Source organism: Numenius arquata, chromosome 10 (genome assembly GCF_964106895.1).
Source record: "Numenius arquata chromosome 10, bNumArq3.hap1.1, whole genome shotgun sequence".
Taxonomy (NCBI): domain Eukaryota; kingdom Metazoa; phylum Chordata; class Aves; order Charadriiformes; family Scolopacidae; genus Numenius; species Numenius arquata.
In genome coordinates this window covers 55,752,681-55,775,808 of record NC_133585.1, presented here as the reverse complement: position 1 = coordinate 55,775,808, position 23,128 = coordinate 55,752,681, and the positions used below count along the sequence as shown (strand labels likewise).

The 23,128-nt window shown below is 45.7% G+C and overlaps 1 protein-coding gene across 1 annotated transcript in view; it reads left to right on the top strand.

The window, feature by feature from the left end:
• The window catches only part of GALNT7 (polypeptide N-acetylgalactosaminyltransferase 7), a 55,802-nt gene that overhangs the window by 28,724 nt on the left and 3,950 nt on the right, over nt 1–23,128 (top strand). The window contains exons 3-8 of the mRNA XM_074154781.1: nt 9,237–9,403; nt 15,127–15,257; nt 15,526–15,605; nt 17,326–17,508; nt 20,217–20,334; nt 21,973–22,095. Of these exons, the coding sequence (XP_074010882.1) occupies nt 9,237–9,403; nt 15,127–15,257; nt 15,526–15,605; nt 17,326–17,508; nt 20,217–20,334; nt 21,973–22,095 (802 nt within the window). The remainder of the gene's footprint in view (nt 1–9,236; nt 9,404–15,126; nt 15,258–15,525; nt 15,606–17,325; nt 17,509–20,216; nt 20,335–21,972; nt 22,096–23,128) is intronic.

Here is a 23,128-nt window from a genome sequence, read left to right as displayed (position 1 = left end):
ATTTCTAGTATCTTTTCAACGCAGAAGCCAGAGTTAGCAATTCTTCAGCTCCTCGGGGCCCTTTTATAAAAATTGGTGTTGTGTTTTCCTCCTCCTGTTTGCTTGATACCAAGGCTGGTGTCGGCAACAGTTTGTCAATTTATGTTGCATTTTTTTGGAAACACTGAGTTTATTAGAAAAATTTGAAAGAAAAAGAAAAAAGAAGAAAAAAATCAATTAGGCTATTCATGGCAGAAAAATACCATGCGGATATCTGTTATCTCCAAATTACAAAGTCCCTGAGCTTTAGCTGATGAAGAGATGAGCACATGGAAGGAAGAATCACTGCCTGCTTTGCCCTGGTTTTGTTCTCCTCCCTGGGTGTCTGGCATTGGTCACTGCTCAGACTTCAGCCAAAATACTTCATTTAGCTTTCCTGCTTCTCAAGTGGTCTCTTCTCATTTTGATCCTCTATCAGCCCAGCAGACTTTCTGGCAGGCGTCCTGCTCGTGGTGCTTGAAGAAGATATTTCCACAGCGGCTTTTATCCTTCAGTAAGCTATTTCTCAAACTTTTTTTTTTAAATTTTATCATTTCCATTCAGTTAGCCTCAGTTAGTGCTCACTTCTGTTTCCCTTGTTCGGACACCGCTCTGCTCCTTTAAAGAATGTCTACTGCTCACAGCATCTGTTTTCCAACCCTTTTTGATGATTAATGGTGAACACTCTCCGCTTCCGATGCAGTGTCTTTGAAGAAGCTCCATGCTACCTGAAAGCCTTTCACCTTTAGTTTATCTTTTTGGTAAGATAAACTCAGTTCTTTGTAGTTCCCCTTTGGAAAAGGAGGTGTTGCTTGGACACCTCTCTTGAAGCATTAGAACTTCAGTCCTTCCTGGAGAAAGTTAATCAATTCCAAAAGTGTCACCAGGTACTAATGAATTTAAAACACGCTGTTCTGCGCTGTTTTCTCATTCAGGCACTGAAGCTCTGCTGCTTTTTTTTTTTTTTTTCCCCACAGCTGGATTTACCAAATTTCTGGGCAATTTTTCTCCCACTTTCCATCTGGAAAAAAATGAAGAAATAAATTGTCCATGTTCCCCCAGCCCCGTGGCTGAGGGTGTTAGGATGCTGAATGAGTCCTTGGGCTGTTTTGCTTCTTCCCATCTGTTTTATTACTTTCCGCGGTGTAGCTAAAGAAAGGCATGGCAAAGCAGGCAGCGTGACGGCATTCGGAGCTGTGGGTAAAAGCCTGACTGAAGAGACCTGTTACTGCAAAATCAGTCCCTCCTGTTCAATGGGTTTAAAATAGAGACCCAAGTGAAGCGATCGTCGCTCTCAGAATCCCAGGTGCATGAGGTCTGTGGTGAACTGTCAACTCAAATCAGTGAAGAATGTTCTTTCCTACGTTCTCGTGGAGGACATGAGTTCTGTTGCGTGACTGTCTGAGCAGAAAGTGTTGTGTAATAACCTCAGTGTTGTTAAAAAGAAATATGAGTACAAATCCCAGTGTTGAATGTTGACATTGTGTGTTGTCCTCCTCCTCACGAGGAAGAGTCAAACTGCATTTTGGTTTTTAGGTCATTATCCTAAATGGGTCCTTGCAGGATGAAAAAAGCCTTCTGCTTTTTATTCCCAGTGGCTGTTGTTAGTAGCTGGTTTGTTGGGGGGAGAGGGTATTTGGAGTTGGAAGCTTTTTTGCGTCCAGGATGATGGATGTGCCCTTGATAAAACCACGTTGTCTGTTCCCAATCACCATCTCCTTCAGGCACTTGGAGATGGCTTCCAGCAGCATGTGCTTTGTCATCTGGGCGGGAACGGAGATCAGGCTGGCCGGCCAGAGTTCCCTGGATCCTCCTTCTTGGTGGTGGGTGTGACATGTGCCTTGGCCAGTCCTCGGGAACCACCATCAAGCACCGGGATCTTGTTGAAGACACAGGAACTGGGGAGGTGTGACAGCTGACAGCAAACCTTGTCAGTAGAGGCGGAGGGTAATTAGGTGTTGAGTTTCTCAGGCTTCTCTGTGTCCTTTGACTCATTCAGCAGTCAACCCATGTATTCTTTAGTCTTCCTCTTGCCTGTAAGCCCTTCTCATTGTCCTTCCCACCTCACGGATTTCAGGTCCACTGGAGCTTTGCCTTTCATTCTCTCTGTGTGTGCTCGGGCAGTGTTTCTGTGCTCCTTCTAGGTGGCCGCTCCATGCATCTACCTTCCTGACTCTTCCTTTTCACACTGAAGCTCCATCAGGAGGTGCTGGTGGGCCCAGGTGGGCTTTCTGCTGCGCCTGTTTGACTTACTGCGGGTGGGAATGGGCTGTGCCTGGCTTTTGGGAAGATTGTCCTCAAAGAAGCCGTTCCTGGGCCCTTTTTGGCAAAGTTGTAGCACCTGAAATTGTGAACTTCTCATGGCAGAAAGTAGGAAACATTTAAATAATGGCTTCTCTATGAAAAAGTAAAAAATCATAGAATCATGGAATGGTTTGGGTTGGAAGGGACCTTAAAGCCCCTCCAGTCCCGCCCCCTGCCCTGGGCAGGGACACCTCCCACCAGACCAGGTTGCTCCAAGCCCCCTCCAACCTGGCCTTGAACCCCTCCAGGGATGGGGCAGCCACAGCTTCTCTGGGCAACGTGGGCCAGGCTCTCACCACCCTCACAGGAGGGTATTTCTTCCTGAGATCTTTCCTAAATCTCCCCTCTTTCAGTGTCAAACCCTTCCCCCTCCTCCTATGGCTTCTCTCCCTGATCAAGAGAGTGTGTGTGTGTGTCCCGACCCCCCATCTCCCCCACCCCCAGCTTTCCTGGAGCCCCTTTAGGGACTGGAAGGGACTCTTAGGTCTCCCTGGAGCCTTCTCTTCTCCAGGCTGAACCCCCCCAACTCTCTCAGCCTGTCCTCATAGGAAAAATGGAGACAAAATTGCCTGATGGACAAAACCCCTGATGACAAGGAGTGTGAGAAGAGGCTGGTGGAGGATGGTTGGTGTCAAGAGCTGCACCAGGTTATACAAGACCAAAGTAATGTGAGTTCCTCCAGAAGATCTGCATTTACTATTATCAAAAATTCCGTACCTACAGCACATTAGCTGCAGTAGTCTCTTTGCAGTTTCTTGTCTCTCAAACCCAGTAAGAACCAACACGGATTTTTCCTTTATGAAGCTTATTTTCACAGTAGAACATCCCCACCTGTATCTGCTGGTTCAGTTGGTGGATTTTGCTGGACTTGGGTCATGCTTATTGCACTTTGGGTTGAAATTTAAGTCAGGAAGCGTTCTCTGAAAGTGTATTCGGAGTGATGCTCTGTGAAATTCCCTGCCTGTCCTGTTGACTACAGTATATGGCTGTAGAGCCCTGCAGCCAGGGATGTTCCTGCTGTTGATGAGGTTTCATGCTGGGGTAATTAACTGTGTGTTGGCTGTAAGGAGGGATCAGTGCTGGGTGTGCTTTGTGCTGTTGTTAACGAGCCCGTGGAAGACTTGCTTACAAATTACTCTTATCGACCCAGGGGATTTCAGGCTTGTGACTCTATTTATCTAGTTGTTGTTTTTTTTTTTTTGACAGCTTCTTTTGCCAACTGTTGCGGGAATTTTATCCTGAGCAGTTTGACTGGGAGAGGCAGCGTCGTGACTCTGTGTGGATGTTTATGGCATGAGACAAATTAATCTCTTACTGGATTTTTTTTTTTTGTTATTATTATTTTTTGCATGACGATAGCTAGCTGCCGTCTCCCCACCAGCGTGAGCCAGGATTTCAGCTGCGCCGCCCCCACGCGTCTGTCAGTCTCAGCGTGGCAAAACAAAGATTTTTAAGTGATTTTTTTTTTTTTTTTTTTTTTTTTTTCCTTCCGTGGATTATCCAGTTTGACTTTTCCTTTCTAATGATGTCAGTGCTGTTGCAGGGCATGCCCTCTGGGCCCTACAAATTCGTACTTGAATAATTGCGTCCATTGTCATGGGTCACCTTTGTGCTTCAAACACAACAACTGGCAATAAGCTTTTGTTGAAAAAACTGAAAAAGGTAACGCTTCCTTTCCCGAGTACAATGCTCCCTGGGTACAGAAATGTATTTTTGGACAACTGTTTTTGCAGCTCCTGACGTTTTATAAAACACATCAAAAAGGAAGAAGAATTGGCTTGTTTTTAAAATCATACACGTAGTTTTGAAGGGCGTTCATTCTATTTTTTTATCATTATTTTTAGTACAAGCAGAGGAGGGAATTCTTGCCAGAAATAAAGACTTCTGACTTCACCTAAGAATACCCAGCTGCGGAGCTCTGTGTTAGTAAAGTAAAGCTGTTAGTTAGGAAAGATATTCCTCCTGTCGTGGTTTGATGGTCACAGCTTTGACCCTCCAGTTGGTCCAAGTACTATTAAAAATATCAAACTGTATAGAAAATTTTTAGTGCTGGACTTGAAAAAATAAGGAACTCTTTAGTTGTAAACAATTAATCAAAGTAGGAAATAAGGCAGAGGAGTCGTGGCTGCTCATAAGAAATGGATTGTGGTTTTACTCCAGGCGAATAACATGAATTTAATATGTTCTCTTACGGTACGTAGTTGGTTGTCCAGTCCCTGCTGTCGTAGCCGAGGAGATTGACTAGAAAAGCTCTGGAGTGGAGCCTGCTTTCTCCAGGAATGCGATTAGTTCCTTAATTATAGCACTGTGCACATTATGTATGTGGTACTGTTACACGAAATAAGCTTTCAGCGATTACCATTGGTGTCTGTGCCATTGGAAATGGAGCGTTAGGGACTCGGTTGCATTGCATGGGGCACCTTGGGAAAACCTTTTATTTGAGTGCCCATGGTACCCTGGGACTGTTCTGCTACCAAAAAACCTGATTTTATAGCCTGTGGGTATATCTCTGTGTGCTTTACGGAGAGCTGGGGCTGAGGATTAGGTGAATTACAGTGATCACACTAAATCAGGTTTTCCACTGCAGCTTGTCAGCTGCCCGCTGCTCTCCTGGAGGAAAAAAAAGAAGTGTTTAACATGCAATTAGCCACGTATATTCTGAGCATCTCTTTGTGGGCAGGAGAGGTTTGAATGCCAGGCACTGCATTTAAGGCAAAACCAAGCATTTTCTGTTAACGTTTCAGGTCTCAGTAGTGAGAAATACAGTGAAGATGGATCCTGCACCTCTTTAGTATTGGTTGATAGCATTTCAAATTTTAAGTTTCAACAGAGAAATTAGAAGAGGACAAAGACGAGGACAGAGGCACCGGGTGCGTTGTCTGCAGTTGGATTTGTTGGATTTACTTTTTTTTTTTTTTTTCCTCCTGCAATGAGAACTCTGAACAGGAGCTCTTACTGCACAAAAATGTGTAGCGTGGCACCTGGAGTGTATTTAAATTCTGCCTTAAACCCCGACTTTGGGGGAGAGGGCAGAGAAAAGCCTGGGAGGTTTCCTGGAGCGTAACCCTGCGGGTGCCATCTGGCACCATAGGAATTTTGGGGTCAAACGGAAGAAGGAACTGTAATTTGAATGCAAAACTAAAAAATGAAATTACTGTGATAGAGCATTTAAGTAAACTTGGGTGATACTCAACCCTGAAGTTCCTGGACCAGATTGTATCTATGTGATGAGCAAGGCGTGGTGGAAATGAAGCATTTCTGTGGGGCTGAGCCCACTGCCCCAAGCTTCTTTATAGCCTTTGCTTTATCATATAAGGTAAAACTTGTCAGCGTTTGATAAATCTAAAAGGTTGTAGCCAGTGGGGTCAGTTGGGAGGAGTTGGTCTTTTCTCCAGAGGAACAGGTGATGGGACAAGAGGAAACGGCCTCAAGTTGCGCCAGGGGACGTTTAGGATGGATATCGGGAAAAATTTCTTCACCCAAAGGGTTGTCAAGCCCTGGAAGAGGCTGCCCAGGGCAGTGGTGGAGGCACCATCCCTGGAGGGATTTAAAAGCCGGGCAGACGTGGTGCTGAGGGACATGGGTTAGTGGTGGATGTGGAAGTGTTGGGTTGATGGTTGGACTCAATGATCTTAAAGGTCCCTTCCAACCAAAATGATTTGATGATTCCAGGGTTTCCCCATAGAAGGGCTTCTCTCCTGCTGTGGGGGTGCACAGCTTTGTGACGGAGGGACAGAAATGGTGTGGCATGGTCTCTGACAGCGCCATTCCCTCCCCAGGGTGGAAAGGGCATAGGACCAACGTCTCAAGCATGTTGGCTAATTGAAGCAACATTACTCACTCCAGTTCTCCATGAGGTCACCACTGTCCCTCTTGAACACTTTTCTCTCACTTCAGCGATGAGTTAACCCATGTTTTTCTGCAGTGATACTGGTATGGTTTGGGAAGAGGCAGTTTTTCTTCAGGGGCTGCTCTGAAGGCCCTTCCTTTCACCCCAGGGCCACCCGAGGAAGGGGCAGCAAATGGAGCTGCTCTTCACGGGGGTCGGGACGAGTGGTGGGAAGGGTCCAGAGGCTGGACTCGCTGAAGGATGCTCCTCTCTCCTCCCTGCATCCCCGCTGCAGCCTGCTGGCCTCCTGGCTCTACCAGTAAGAACTCAAAGTAATGGTTTTGGGTGAGTATCTTTGCTGGCTGTAGGCAGGACAGAGCACCCAGGGGATGAAGCCAGAGGTTGGAACGTGTTGAAATCCTCTTTGTCACCCCTCCTCTGGCACTCTGAAGGTGTCCCCGGCCAGCTCTCCATAGCTTTGGCATGGACATCCACATCTACGGGACTCAATCTTTCAAAACCAAGTCTGGAACTTCAGGCTTTTTCCCTTTCTGATGCCTAAAATTTACAGGGAAACTAGTACTGTAAAATTCAGCTTCAAATAGGAGGAGAAGGTGTGTATGGTTTCCTGGTGTTCGGTTTGCCAACCACTGGATGTCAGTGCTGCTCCACTGGAGAAAGGCTCTTCCTTCCCTCAGGATGTGAAGGGTCCGGGTTTTTGCTGCTCAAATAATCGAGCGATGTTCGAATTTCTTAGGGAAAATTGCCACAGGGATGAAAATACACATTAATGGCATCGATCTGCAACTGTTATGTTTCAAAGCTCTAATTCTCCATGCGAGGCGCGGGACGAGACCGTGCTCGGGAGCTCCTGGGCCGGGTGAGTCAGCCTGTGGACTGTCCAACAACGGCAGTAAAGCCGCTGGAAAAAGCCCTAGAAGTATGATCTTACTAGAGGTATAAACCAAGTGCTTTTATGGCTTGCAAATGGCACATTTAGCAACACATGATTTTTCAAGTTTAAAAGGTAAGACGTGCTGACAGATTTGAGGAGATTAGGTTGGATATGTAGCAAAAAGCCTGTCTAGACCTCTGGTTTTATGTTTTAAAAATGTATTAAATACAGATCAAAAAATGCTTATAAATTGCTCACAGATGTGTTGTTCAATTCGGGCTTTTGTAATAGGTTTGGCTTTTTAAAATTATGTTAAGTTTCTTACTGTCTTTCATTCTTATGCTCTTCACCGTTTTGGTCCCAGATATGACTTACCTACCATATGGGAAGTGGGAGACTTTCTGTGTGTAATGCCTCGTTTTCCTGCATTTTAACATAACTATCACCAAAATTAATCCAGGTGAATATACGTGTAAAACAACACGGTTCTGTTATTTATCTGTTATTAATCACGCAATGGAAAAATCTTTCTCTCCCCAGCCAACGGGACCAAAATGAATAGTATGTTTATACCAATTTCTTTTTTTTTTTTTTTTCTGGTAGGTTGAAAATATATATTGATGGTGTTCCTTGACAATCAGTAAAATACATCCTTCTTCACCAAAGAAATGCTTTTTAAATACCTGTAGATCCGTTACTTGAGTTCTTTCACGTTTAACATAATTTAGTTTCAGAAACGGTGATGATTTCTGATGACGAAGGTAATTTCTTTCCAAACACAGGAATATTTCTGGGTGTTTTAAGCTTTTTATTGTATGGAGCGCAATATAACTATGGACTTTTGTGCAGCTCTAGGTTTAAAAGTTTCCGTTTGTCAAGAATAACTTCTTAATACACGATAGTTGTCTTTGAAAAGTCACGTTCTCTCTAGTTGAGACAAGACTTGCTGAAAGATGAAAAAAGGAAATCTTTTGCCCGTTGCAATCAGAAGTGCTGTGTCTGTGGGTTTGGTGGTAGGAACCGTGTTGTTGCAATTGGAAAAGGTGAACAGGGAGGGGAACTTCCAGGCGAGGAAATAGCTGGTTGTAATTAGGGCGACGGTGAACACCCTGGTTTAGGGATGCGGTTGGGGGAATGGATGTTACAATTGCAAATGAAACGTGTCATTGATAAATGCAATGATTGGAAAGCGTGGACTGAATTACTCATATTGCTCGTTTCTCAGTGGTGGTTTTTTTCCCAGCTCCATTTGTTATCATTCACGGCTAAACTTCCAGGTATAAACGGCAAAGATCACATCTTGTTTCCTGTGGGATGACATTTTTCCCACGAGCAATTACGCTTTTCTGGCAGTTTTTGCAAATGGAGATAGTTTTCTGCGGAACAGCTGACAGGAGCATTCCATGTGCTGCTGCTCCGCTGCGAGCAACTTCACTTACCATGGTTAAATTGATTTTATTGTGAAAGGGCATAAATTAATGGCTCTTGATTGCCTCGCCACAACAATGCAACTTTGCTAATTGTGCAGATTCTGCGTGTGTACTGTGCGCAGCCAACAGAAACACTTCACAGTCCTTCTACGGGGTAAATCTGATTTAAAGAGGCTTAGGAAAAAACCAGCGGTGTCTTAGGGTGTGTGATGCAGTAGGTGAGCCCAGTGGCCAGCCCGTCCTAAATCGTGGGGTCTCATGGTTGGAAGAAGACCCCCGTCTCGGCAGCCACAGTTTGGGCCTTTTCTGCTGTTCTCCACTGGTGGCACAAGCAGCATGGTGGTGGAGGTGCTGGTGGAGGAGGTGATGGAGAGTGGAGGTGCTGGTGGTGGTTGAGGAGGTGGAGGTGGTGGTGCTGGTGGAGATGGAGGTGGAGGACGTGCCGGTGGGGATGTCTCTTGTTGGGTCCCTGCAATGCCATCCACCTGCCCAGGAGGAAGCATGGAGCTGTTGAGGTGGCAGTCATTGTTCACCAGGGACATCCTCCCTCTCTCAGGAGGAAGAGGGCTCACTGGCTGGAAGGGAGCAGCTCCTTGGGCCTCGGACCTCCATGATGCACTTTAGCTACGTCACCTTTAATGCCCCATTTCTCCTTACTTTGAAGGACAGCCATCAGGGAAGATTTCACTTGCACAGAGATGTTGTTAAACAGCTCTGTAACTCATAATGTGAAAACTAATAAGAAATCAACTCTTTACAGGTGCAAATACTGGCATTATGATGAAAACCTGCTCACCTCCAGCGTTGTCATTGTCTTCCATAACGAAGGATGGTCCACGCTCATGAGGACGGTCCACAGTGTCATTAAGAGAACACCAAGGAAATACTTGGCAGAAATCGTGCTAATTGACGATTTTAGCAACAAAGGTACGTTTGGAATATTTACGTGTATATTTGAAATATTAACATGCTACTTGTAGAAAGGGAAACTTCATTTGTTTTAAAAACAGTTTCCTTTTGATTTATTATCTGCCGTGGATCATGTTGACTCTGCAAGAACAGTAAATCGCCTCTTCCTGGTCCTTGCAGTTTCCAGGGAAGGGAAAGCTCTTTTCTGAGGGAGCGGATTCGTGGAGGTGGCGATTCTTTGTGTATGTTCAGCTGGCAGACATTGGGGGTTTGTGATGAGCTGTGGAGCTGTGTCTAGTTGAAAGCTGGGATAACCACTACCTCTCTTAGCTCTTGTGAAAAAAAGTAGTTTTAGGAGTATTGAAGGAGTTTTGAGTTAAGCCTGTTAGGAATAATTTCTTTGTTTATTCCATATAGAAATCCAATTTTTTCTTTTTTTTTTTTTAATACTATACTATAGATGGGTCTAAGGCTGGTGAATTATTCTGATTCATTTTCACTGCCTTTTTAATTTTTAACATCCTTTTTTTTATTGAACATCATGCTGATTGGTTCTTGTTTCTTACTGTGGAGAGGGGCTTTTAAGGATTATAATTTCTGCTTTGCTTTGAGCCCTGTGTATCAGCATTTTCAGAAGTCCAGAGATTTTTCCACCTCCTTTGAAATATACATTTATGGTTTTGGTTTATAGTCATGATGTGTATGTATTTATGTGTGATTCTGATAAATATAAACATACACTGACTTTTTTCCTTTGGTGGTGGTATCTTCAGCGTTGGGGCAAATGCAGGCTGAATACAGAGAATGGAGGTGATATAGAGACGTTAGATGATTTACATAGAGGAAATCAGTCTGGTTTTAAACTTTAAACAAATTTTGAAGCAGTGCAGCAAAACTGCATGTTCTGCAAGATTTTCTAGGAGTTGGCAGAGAAAAAAAGAGTAAAATGAATAAATAAAGCGAGGACTTTGAGTGTGCAGAACGATAGTCTCTTCCAGGCGGCCACAGCGATGGCTTTTAGTAGCCCGGGTGAGTTTGGGCTGGCCGGTGGCACAGGACACGTCCCCTCCACCCTCCGCTCTGGTTGTCCCATGGCTGGGCTGGGCAGCAGCTCGGAAAGGAGATGACTCTGCTCTGAAACCCCTGGTTTTATGGAGGGATCTGGGCTTCTCCCCACTCCAGCCGGGCGGGAGGAGTTGTTTTCTGCAGGGATACCCACTGAAAACTTTCAACCCGAACTCATCACAGTCAGGGTTGCCTTTTTTGAGCGTAAATCACTATTAAGTCATACGTTAATTTTTACATCATAGCTGTGGGTAGGTAGGTATCGCTTTCTGTTTGTTTTTGCAGGAGAGGCAAAGTTACCTGTGTAGTAAACTCGGCTCCATCTGGCTCAGTCTAATCAAGGCACCGAGCACGGCGTTATGGTCCCCTGTATCCTCTTACAGCTTTGGAGAATTTGGCTTAGGTACACGCACTCTCTATAAACCAAAAATATCTTCTTTTCCCTAAGGGATATGGTGTTAATAATTCAGTCAGCAGACGTGTGTGGGGTTTCTCCTCTTCAGCTGGGATGGCAGCTTTCCTTAGGGCTGTTCGAGGACCAAGTCAGGAGCTGTGACTCGGTCTGATGACTGACACTGATGCTCTCTGGAAAAACTACCCGGTTTTTTTTTTCTTACTAATGGCTGGAGTGAGTGCTTGGGTTTCACATGAGTTGTGGCTGACTCTGCTGTGTATATGTCATCCGTGGAACGATTTGTCTGGCACAACAACTCCTACTGCAGTTCTCCGATATATGACGATTGTTAAGTAAAGGCAGTATTTTTTCAATAAATTTATTCTGAAATGCAGAACTTCACTTACGCTCCCTGCTCACATACGAACAGTTAGCAGATAGGGCTATCCTGGACCTAGCATCCAGCAGACCCTTCTCTCTCCGTTTCCCACACTTTGTTTTCCCCAGTAACTTTCTGGAATCGGGGAATTCAGCAAAGCCGAGCGCCAGGTGTGATTTTTCTCAAGGAGACCAAGCAGGGACTGGAGCAGCACTGAACACCTTCCTGCAACTGCTCCCCTGCAATAATTCTTCAGACCGCTCTGTGCTGTTCACTCGGTAAACATAATTAGCTTAATTTCAGTAATTCACATGAAGAACGGCCGAGGGGTTGGACTCTTGCTCCACCCCTCCTCCCTGGGAGGAGCTGGAGGGAGGAGATGGCACAGCACCGGTGCTCTTAGTGGTCATACAGCTGCTTTTCGGGTGGCTTTTGGCTTTTCCAGCCAGAAAATGGGCTGTGCTGATGGCACAGAGATGGGGTTTTCTCCTCCCTGCCTGATTTCAGAGCCCGTCTCTGCCGTTCCAGCCTGTCACGAGTGTCTGCCCAGCGGGGAGGATGGAGATGCTGGGCTGGTAGATGTTTCCTCACACACCCTGTGGCTGTTCCTCACTGCTCACCAGCCGTATTACAGCTGCAACACTTGGGAAATGCTATTTTTGTTATAATTCTCTGGATAAAGTCAGTTGGGAGCAGACCCTTTTGCTGACTGACGCTCTCCCATCCATCCTGGATCCCTCCTGCAGCAGGGGTTTGGCTGGGGGGGTTGTGGGGAGGTCGCTACCTCCTGCCCGACCACGTTTGCCCTCACCAGAGCACGATGAGAAGGTGATGCTGAGCTCATTCCATGGTGCCAGCTGTGATATTGCCGATGGAGACTCCCTGTTCATGCACGTCCGAGTCCCAGAAGTGTTGCAGCAGCTTCTACCCTGGCATCGGTGGGGTTTTTTCCCCAGTTTTTCTGGTGTTTCTTGATGGCAAGAGTTTATTTTGCTGTGAGCACTGGCTGTGGGGAGGATAGAGCTGGTCTGGAAGGGCCATGAGAATTCATAACACCAGATTCTCTGAATTTCCCTCCATTTGCAGTTATGTACCTAGGTCCTCAGTGACAGCTGTCTAGGTGCTCTGATTTACCGGCTTTATTTCTGCCTGGAGCACAGAGGTGAGGATCTCAGGGGGTCCAGCTCCCTTTGTAGCCCATGTACCTGCAGAGGGTGAGTGCGAGGGAAGTCCCGGTGTCCCACCAGCCTGAAAAGGCTTTGGCGTTTACCGATTTTTCTCCTTTGTTGCTGTCTATATTTCCCACCGATGGGGCAGCCCACCAGATAACCCGAGGGGAGGCGTTAATCCCTGGCAGGGCCCGAGCTGTGCCCCACGTTCCTGGAGCTGCTCTGGGGCTTCTCACATCCTTCTTTTCTAGTTCCCGAACTGGCATCCACGAATCGAGGTGGGGAAAAAAACCTACTTTCTTCCTCTCTCCCCTCGTACTCTGCAGTGCCTCAGGTCTTTGGGAGAAGGGATGTGTTTTTAAAATCTTTATTCACACTTTATTCATGCACTGAGACGGGAGAGAGGAGGAGAGAAGAGAGAAGAACCCAAACAAGGGAGGACCAGATTGGTGATAGTAATATTTTGAAGGGTAAAAATATACATTTTTAAACAAAGACCAGAATTGCTGTTGACAGATGGAGTAAATAGACGGTCTAGGTGAACAAAATTTAGCACTGGCCAAACAATATATCTAACGGTTTTATACATGATTTTATACACTACTGTCACACAGTCTCTGTAGTGTGGGGAGGAGGGAAAAATCCCGTTTTCCTGTGGGAAATGGCACTTGCTGCTGCCCCGGCAGGGTTTCAGCTAATGGACTGCAAAGCCCTGAGCCTTGTGCTGCGGAAAAGCTTTTTGCCGTCGGCGTGACGGGGTTTTAGAGCTCCCAGTGAGCCGGACACGGCTGAACGTCGGACAAGTGAAACGTTCGGCTTCGCAGGCTGGAAATAACTTCAGGGCTTAAATCCCTAAAACATTCCTGATGGTCCTTCTGTGGCATGGACTTGGAATTTGCTGCATAAATAACGGTGTGGTGTAAAGATCCTCTTAGTGCTGCTTGAGCATGACCTCATTACTCCAATGAATTGATCCTACAAAAATTTGTATCACAGCTCTCCCATCATATATTCTAGATGTATTACATGACGTGTTATTCTATACCACACGTGTTATAAAACTGCTCTTGCTCTAGTTCCATATTTATATATCCTTGAGGTTTTCCTACTGCACAGGGATTTACAAAAGAAATTGTGAATGTGTGTGGGAAAGGAGAAGGGGATGTGTAAAACTTTTAGTTGAGAAAACTTGTTCTTTTATAAAGGTAAAGAGGAGGGATAATAAGAGTATTAAAAGGTAGTGGAAGTAGAAGTAGTAAAAGGTAGTAGAAGGCTGTTCTTTGGGAGAACTGTGGAATTTTCAAGTTTGGAAACTTCACTTCCGAAAAACCAGTTCCTTTTTTCAGTTATTTACATGTAGCTTTTGCTTAAACTAGATTTATTTATTCTTTTAATACTGTTGGCAAGAATATAAACCAGAGTGAAACGTTAAGTTGCAGCAAGCTCCAGGATTGAATTATTTTCATCTGGGGTGCAGAAAATGTTGCTGCTGGAGTGGCCCGATGGCTTGTTGGTGCTGAGTCCTTCTCCTTCCCCGATGGGACATCCTTCTCCTTCCCCACCATGTGTCCCTCCCCGTTGGGTCAGTGTGGACACACCAGTGCCCGGATGCCTTAGTTTGGTTCCCAACTGAGAAAACCTGAGGCTGTTGACAATTCTTCTGAGCTTTTCACTACAAAAATAGATTGATAATGACCAGCAGTAGCTAAATGAGTGTAGCCTGGAAGGGCAAGTGCCCACCTGCCCTTGGGAGTCCTCAACAGGATCATCTGTGCCAAAATAGCATCCAACACTCGGCTCCTTTTGTCAAATTGTGTGGTAGGAATGGGGTTGCCAGATTAGTTTGTCAGAGCCATAGAATCATAGAACTGTCTGGGTTGGAAGGGACCTTTAAGATCATCTAGTCCAACCATCAACCTAACTCTGATAAAAACCATCACTAACCCATGTCACTAAGCACTATGGCAACCCATGTGCAAATACACATCCCTATTTGCCCATATAAGCCCATCTTAATGCTTAGGTGGTCACCGGTCCCTTTGCTGACCAGGTCCCTGTGGCTGAAGGTCTCTGTTCACTGTGGGGTCCATGATGTGCTCAGCAGTGTGATGCACCTCAGCTTGTTCACTGCTGTGCTCCCCCTCCAATTACTCTTTATTAATTTCAGTTGAAGATTGGCATGAGTCCACCCCAACCCCAAGGGGGGACAGGTCTGGGTGAGGGAGGGCAGTAGCTTGAGTGTGGTGGGTTTCTGTCTGGGGTTCCCAGGTTTGATGGACTGACACAAAAAAATTGTGAGGCAAAAAAAGGGTGAAGAGAAACGTTTAACTGCAAAGTCGTGCCTGCAGCTGCCCGTGTCACATCGTCCGATGAGGAAGGACCATGTGTTGAAGGGTAGAAACTTCTCTGCCTGGGTGAAATCCCGACAAAGACCTGGAAGCCACTTTGAGACCTATTGAAGGGGGAATTGTCCACCCAGGTCCCCCATGGAGCGGCCAACTGTGTCCTCTGTGTCTCTTCGGATGTGCCACAGAGTCTGAGAGCTCCCAGACTCCATCCCCTCACCTTCAGGGCTTGGGAGTGGGGCTGCAAAGATGCTCTTCCACGGCTGCAGCTGGTTTTAAGTAGACTTGTGTTTGGGTTGTGTTAATAAAAAACCCTGGTTATTATTAAACCTCACCCAAAATACTTTTTTTTTTTTTTTTTTTTTTTCTCTCTCTTTGTCACTTGATAGCACACTTAAAAGAGCGGCTGGATGAGTATATTAAGCAGTGGAACGGCCTCGTCAAGGTGTTTCGAAATGAGAGGAGGGAAGGTTTAATCCAAGCCAGGAGCATCGGGGCCCAGAAGGCGAAACTGGGACAGGTGGGAGCCGCTTCACACACAAGTCTCTCCTTTTTTTGTCTTTTTTTTGGGGAGAAGATGGTGGTGGTTCTATGTTCAAATAGACCTGGAGAAACGTAATACTGTATTACTGATACTGTTTTAAAAAGAGATTAATTTTACTCATTGAAGCTTCATTTTTTAGTTTATAATATGAAAGTATTTCAGTGTAAATAAGCTTAATTAAATCATTGTGATCTCGTATACAGAAATATTAATGACTTTACTTTTTTTTTTTTTCTTTTTGAAGGTTTTGGTTTACCTCGATGCCCATTGTGAGGTGGGAACTAATTGGTATGCGCCACTTATAGCTCCTATATCTAAGGACAGGTAACGTTCTCCCGTTATTTCCAGTGTCTGCCCTCTTAGGAAGGAAAAGGCACAGTAAAAATCTTTGCTTTTCAAACTACAGTCGCTGAGTTTTATATCTATATCAATGTATAGCTATAGCAAACTGTGGCAATATTTGCTGTTTGATGATTTTATTATCTCCCGGTCTAAAAGCTGTGTGGGGAGGAAGGAAAATAGTTGGGTGAATAATTCTCTGGTTGGTTTATTTTAATAGGAACACTGAATATTTTGCTTAGTGTAGATTAAATATAAGACAACTCTTGTCTTTTGCACAGTCCGAGGGGCTGTTATAAAAATGTTCCATTCCAGCTGAATAAGGAGCCTGATCAAACCAAACAGCTCGACAAAACCAGGGGCTGCGGAGCCTCCCCAGGTCTCAAGGCTGCTGAGCCCTGTGCTCCGAGCTGGGGGGGGCGTTGAGGAAACCACGTGCTTGTTTAAAGTCTTTAATCCCGTAAAAAACAACTGCTTAATCCTAAAAACTATTTGTTAACCTTTCTTACTACCAGGGCTTTCCTGAAGAGGGTTTTTTCTGTGTGTTCTAAAGGCTGTAACTCAGTTTAAAGACCATATTTGCCCCCGCTGCTGCTGCGGCCCCGAAAAACAGCACGGTGTTAGCGCTTCTTTGACTTAAAGAGATGGAAATGCTCCAGGTTTGGTCACCAGGAAGCCCTTTGGGAAAATTTGGGGCGATAACAAGATAATGTCTTTTCCTTGGTGAATATTCTATGTGATAGATCACAACGGGGAGCATATTGAAAATCAGACAGGCAAAAATGGACTGAAGATTGCTGCCAGGAAAGCACAGTAACTTTTTGTATCCCGAGAGGTTGGATGTGGGCAGTGGAATAGGACAGAACGGTGAAAATCCATGTTTTACACTAGTAAAAGCCCCTACATAAACAAGTCTGATGAGCTTATCATACTTGTTGACAGCTGAGATCTGATACGAATAGAAATTAGGGGAAATGATGATACTGTGGGAGCCCAGCCCTCTAAAGTTTTTTAGAGGGGTTAGATTTCAATTTAGTATTAAATTTAATATTACATTTCTAACATTAACCGCCTCGGGCAGTGCGTTATTAGAAGAGCGATGCCAAGAAGTGCACGTAAAGGAACAAGTATTGATAAATGAATCAATATATTAGCATTTCAGACCTAACTTTTCTGCTTTCAGGACCTCTTAAACCAACATAAAGAAAGGACTGTCTCTTTTTTTCTTCTAAAGAGGCTTCGTCTTTAGCATGTTTACAAGTGACTTTCCATATAGACTGCTCCGTGAGGTTAATGACTGACGGTGTGAATTTCGGATTAGACAGATTGCTCCTTCTGAAATTGTATTTTGCTCTCTCTTTCCCTTCTGTAAATGTTTCAGAACTACATGTACTGTACCTCTAATAGATTACATAGATGGGAATGATTATTCCATTGAGCCACAACAAGGTGGGGATGAAGATGGCTTTGCCAGAGGGGCCTGGGACTGGAGTTTGCTGTGGAAACGCGTTCCCTTAAGCCACAAGGAAAAGTCCAAACGAAAGCATAAAACTGAGCCTTATCGGTAAAGCCAGCTGTTTACCTACTGTCAATCCTAATGGATAATTGTCCTTTTTTTTTTTTTCCCTCCCCCCCCTCCCCGACTCTTTTTTTGTTTTCCCTGTGTGCCACCGGGGGTCCTTGCCCTCGCCGTCCCGCCCGGCAGAACCACATGCACCGTCCCCCTCATAGATGTCATAGAGGGCCACACTTTTAAGATTGTGCCCCAAGGGGGTGGTGACGAAGACGGGTTTGCTAGAGGAGCGTGGGACTGGAGCATGCTCTGGAAGAGGGTGCCCCTCGCCAAGCGGGAGAAGGAGAGCAGAAAGACAAAAACCGAACCCTATCGGTAATCGCTAAAAATCACTCACCCCCTTCTCCTCTTCTGCCGGAGCCTGAGCCGCTAAAACTCGCATGTTCTCCTCGCCTGGGAAACCTTCCCCTCTTCTAACCCCGCCGGCCGCTTCCTTAAATCACACCCCCCTTTGCCACAACCTGCTCCTTTCCCTCTGCTCCCGCTCTCGGGGTGCGCAACCGACCGACGGGGGGGTTTCTCTGGCAAAACCAAACGCCGTGGGATTCGGGTTCCAGGGCAAACCTTATTTAGCATTGAGAATTATTTTTTTTTTTTTTTTTTTGTAAAAGTAGTGTTGGAAGCAGCTTATTGCTTATTTAACCCTTCGATTTGCAGTGAGGAGCATGCTGTGAGTGTTGCTGGTAGCCGGGGGGGCGCGTAAGGGCTGTGGCTGCGGCGGTGGGCTGATGCATGCCTCCAGTGCCCGCGCTCTGCGCCTCCATCGGGGAAAAAACTCCCTTTTGCCATATTTCTCCCGCTTGCTTCGTAACGGGTCCCGTCTGAGAGAGAAGCAGAGTATTTAAGACTCTGGGCTGGGTACTTTCTAAGGTCTCGGTGTGTGTAGGAATTTTAATTTAATACACATAACATTAAAAAATATGAAAAAAAAAAAAAAGGAAACCCCCCCACTGTGTTTTCTGGAAGAACTCCAATAACTTTCACAGTTTTCCCACCTTTTTCTTTCGCTTTGGGAGGAGGATATATGTCGTCTTCTGCACACAGAGGAACTGGCTGGAGACCCCGGGGCAGAAAGGAGGGTTTCTGGGTGGCTTTTCAAGGCTGGGAGGCTGTGGTTCTGCTGGTTTTTATTACTTTCCCCTTCGCACTTAACTCTGGTGTTCCTGCGTTGGAGAGCAATCCCCACGTCCTCGGCATCCAAGGTCCTCTCCGGCTCCTATACGTGATTTAAACCTTGTCAGAGCTGGTGTCAGTTATTCCCTGTCCTCACCCCGGGATTGTTCTCCGCTAAAATGGCAACACATGGGAGGAAGCCATGAAGCTTTGATCTGTTTTGGGTCCGGTATAAATAATACCGTTTTCTGACAGGGCTGCCCACATTGGAACTTTCATATGGGCTTAGAGGGGGATAAACTATTCCGAGCATCGCTGTTGCCTTTCTGTGTTTACCATCCAAACAGGTCTTAAAAAGCCTTTAAACTGTTCCCAGAAACACAGAACACATGTTCGCAGGGTGCTTTAAAAGATGACTTTATTTTTAATAACGCTTTCAGAGGTACAGGGCAGCTTCTAAACAGAGACCTTCCCCGCCTCTGCTCACGTCCCGGCCTTTTCTTGGGGCAAAACCCAGGCAAATAGGACCAAGGGAATGGTGACTTTTACCAGCCAGGGCTGCCTGGTTTAGAAGGGAAAGGGGGACGAGGGGACGTTGAGGAGTAACGGGGCCAGGTGACGGGAGAGCAGCTGCTCCAATAACCGCGATGCTTCAAAAAAAAATCCCTTTTGTCATAGTTCTCCCACTTGCTCCATAATAGATCACGTCTGAGAAAGAAGCAGGCTGTTTAACAATCTTCCTTAAGATTTTTCTGTAAAATATTTTCTGAGGTCGCAGTATGTGTAGGGAATTTAATTCAATACACATAACAAAACGGAAAACCCCCCTTATTTTCTGGGAAAACTGTAATAACTGTTAAAAGGAGCAGCACAAAGTTAAAAATCTCATGGAATGAGGAGACTGAAGGGTGCTAGAAATGACCCATCTTCTGCTGCTTTGGAGGAGAAGGAATATTTCCCTTGTCCTTCACTCGGCTCACAAGAGTGATCCCGGTCCTTCAGTGCTGCACATCATCCGACGTCAGAAAGAATTCACTTTTTCCTTACCAGCTTTTTTTTTTTTTTTATAAATTACCAATTTAGCGGGGACTCCAGCTTCTATCCATTAAGGATTTTTTAATATGTTTATTGCTCAGCAGGTGAGAAACCCTCAGTAGGTACGTGGGAAATGGCTTCATTTCTCCATTTCGAGCTACCAAGGGATAGTGGTTGGAGCTGCTCTGCAAAAATGCTCCTGTCCAAACCACAGCGGCTTTTCAACGCATTAAAACTTGCTAATTGAGCCCTGGTGTACACGGGGGGATTTACAAAGCCATTAAGAAAAAATTAATTAATTAAAAAATAAATAAACCAAGAGGGAAACCTTGTACAAGTTGATCCGGGCCCTCTTAAAAATTTCCCTGAGTATGAAGAAAAGTGTCTCGTGTGGCAGCGGTGGGAAAGCAGCCGGAGGGAGGAGAGAGAAAGGTGCTGTTCAGCCCAAAAAACTCTGTTCCTTGTTTAATAGACAATAAGTTTCCATGTGGCAGCTCCTCAGAAGGTCAAACAGCCAGTTCTACTCTCTCGTCTCTTCTCTCAGCAGCCTGAAGGACTTTCAGGAGACAAACACCTTGTCACGCTGAGCCTTCCCTTTTTTGATTTCAGCAGAAGCGTGTGGCTGGCTGAGCGGGTAACACCCACCTGCATTTTGTGTCTAAATAAAAAAATTTAAAAAATTAAAAAAATCTTTGACTTCACTAGAAATTATACAAATGGCGCTTCAGAAAATTGCTGGAAGCCGGTGACAAAGCTTTATGGTTTTTTCAGTGTATTGCCATTTACCTAATCTTTATTCTATGTTACGGGTGAATTGCTTCCTTAATTACCGCGTTCCCCTCGTCAGAAGGCGTGACGCTGTGTCCCTCTCGCAGGTCCCCCGCCATGGCTGGTGGGCTCTTCGCCATCGAGCGCGACTTCTTCTTCGAGCTGGGGCTCTATGACCCGGGGCTTCAGATCTGGGGGGGGGAAAACTTCGAAATCTCTTACAAGGTAACACCGAAAACTGAAAACTTATTCCGTTTAGTTGGTCTTTTTTTCTCTAAATAATTCTGTTTGGGGTTCAGGCAGATTTGCAGCACCTCAACCTCGCCAAGCCGGGAAGGTTTGGTGGCCAGGAGATGCTGTGGCAGAGTTGTCTGTCCCCCACCGTGTCCCCCTGGGGGCTTTGGTTCTGAGACCTGAATTTTTCTGAGTGGTTTGGGGTCACACCCCCCCCAAAAAATGTCCAATCTGGTGGATCTGCTGGTGGGAACGGAGTGCTGTCTGCAAGGGGAAATGTTGTTTTTAATGAAAGAGCAGCAGCAGCAGGACTCAGTTTATGCACAGATGCCTCTAACAGTCTGTAGTGATGCAACAAAACCATTTGGTTTTCTCCTTCCCATTTTTCTGGGGGAAAAATGACCTCATGTACTTTTCTGAATTCCAAGAACTTCTTTACCAAAGAAGTCTTCCTAACGGAGCCACTGAGTGCATCACTCGGAACCACCTCAGGAGGATTTATTCCCCCTCCCGGGCAAGTGCCTGCCCTTCAGGTAGCGGGAGGCAGACGATGATCATCGTTGGCTCCTTGTAGCTTCAGTCCTAATAACGACAGCAGCGGCAGACGGCAGGAGCCTGTCCCAGTTAGCGAGCACAAGCGGAGACATCCCGTTTCCTCAGCAGCAATCTGGAGTTTGCTGAATTCTGTGTCAGGAATTGGAGGGGAGGCTCTGAGCGCTCTCGCTCAGCCGTAAATTCAGATGCAAAAGGTGGTTATTGAGGATGTTACACTCCCCGGGTCTCTGTCCTCCTCGTTGCCCATCACATTTGGGGTGAAATGGTGATGGGAATGACCTGCAGTGGGTTTGTAACTGAAGGGTTGAGGATGGAGAGACCTCCAGGCTGGTTTCATCAGATCACACGGGTCTTCAGAAGAGCTAAATAACATTTCTCAGCAAACAGCAAATACAATGGCCTTGTGCATCTGAGGGTCGGGGGGGGGGGGTGTTTGATGAAACTTAAGAAGATTAATAAGAGGATGGAATGAAGGAAGGGAACTGCTTTGCCCATCTCTCCTAACACTGTCAGGTCATGTTTTTAGTTTGGAATTCGGGCTAATTTGGGACATCCTCAAAGTTAGCTTGCACTGGGATTTGATGCATTTCAAACTTGTCAAAATTATTGCACAGCTAAACTCAGATTTAGGTATGTTGTTTTTTTTCCCTGTAAATTATCCAAGGCCGTGTGGGAGGGAGGGAATTTCAGAATGGTGACATGTTTTAACCATTTGTTATTCTCAGCTGCTATAGTTAAAGAAAAAGCTGTTTGTTCGTGGAACAATGGATTACCAAAGACATTCCCCTCTCCTACTAGTCTTTATTGAGAAAAATGAGATGGCAAACTTTTTTCAGAGCTTTTTTAAAAAAGTAATTTAGTTATTTAATGGCCGAGTTGAAGGTGTTCCCAACACAGCCTGTCATTTCAGACACCGCTTGTGTTTATGTGGCATCTGAAGAGAAAATATTTAACTGTATCACACAGCATTGTAAGAAAAGTGGTTGACATTTCTTCCGTAATTTATTATCTCTTTGTCTGGCTTAAATTCCTGTGCGTGTATCTGAATTTCCCCCCCTGTGCTTTGCCTGGCAGATCTGGCAGTGCGGGGGGAAGCTGCTCTTCGTGCCCTGCTCCCGCGTGGGACACATCTACCGGCTGCAGGGCTGGCAGGGCAACCCGCCCCCCGTCTACGTGGGCTCCTCTCCCACCCTCAAGGTACCGCTTCCCTGCAGTCCCGGGGACGGGTTTTGACATTGGATAACAACAGTTTTAGATAAAACTACTTAAATTATCAGTAGGAAATCTATTTGTTGCCTGAAGCTGAGACGGTCCATCCCTGCGGGAGGGAAATCTCTGTGCCAATCCCACCGTTATTAAGAGCAGAGGTTCCTGGAGCCCATCTCCTGCTCCACCTCCCCACCAGCAGAAAGAGAGACCACCCTCCTGCAAGGTCTCCTCTTGCCTACTTCGAGCTGCTTCTTGTGCAGTGTTTTGGTGTGGGCAAATCCTGTTCCCAAAGACCCAGTTCTTTGGGAATTCCGAGCCCAGAGCCATCTTCCTGGATGTTACCTGGGATGATGACCACTGGTGGGGTTAGAGTGTGGTTGAGCTGAGCCAGCGGTTGGGGCTGTTGAAAGGGGAATGTCCCAGCCCAATTTAATGGTAGAAAACTAACCTGGCACCCCCAAAAAATAAAAATCCTCTGTTAGTAATGGGAATTGATTAATATTTTGATCAGACAAGGACAGGGATGAGTACGAGGGAGGGCAGGGGTGATGGGCACAGCTGGGAGACAGGATGGCCATTGATGGCTCCATCGCTCAGGGCAGGCAAGGGGCTTGTTTGCCTTCCGCAAAACGATAAAAACCATTGCACTCTCCTGAAAAACTGATCAAAAATATTTACTGAGTGAATATTTACACCTTTGGTGGGTCTGCTTGTCCATTTGCTGAATCCAACGAAACACCAAAGGTTCTAAAATGCAAAGTTCCTTCTCCGTGCAAGGCGGGATGTGGGAATTCTGCCCCTTTGGGCTCCTTCCCATCCCACAGAAAATGGGCTCTTTTATGGCTTTGTTCCAGTTACGCTGGATGGGGATTAGAAGTCAAACTCACAATCACTTGTGCCGTTATCACATCTATGGAGCCTGTTTTCCCCAGACCACTAATGCCATAAGAATTGTACAACTGGGAGTGTGCATCAAGAAAACAGGTAATAGAGAGACAGGAGCCATCAAAGGGACTGAGAA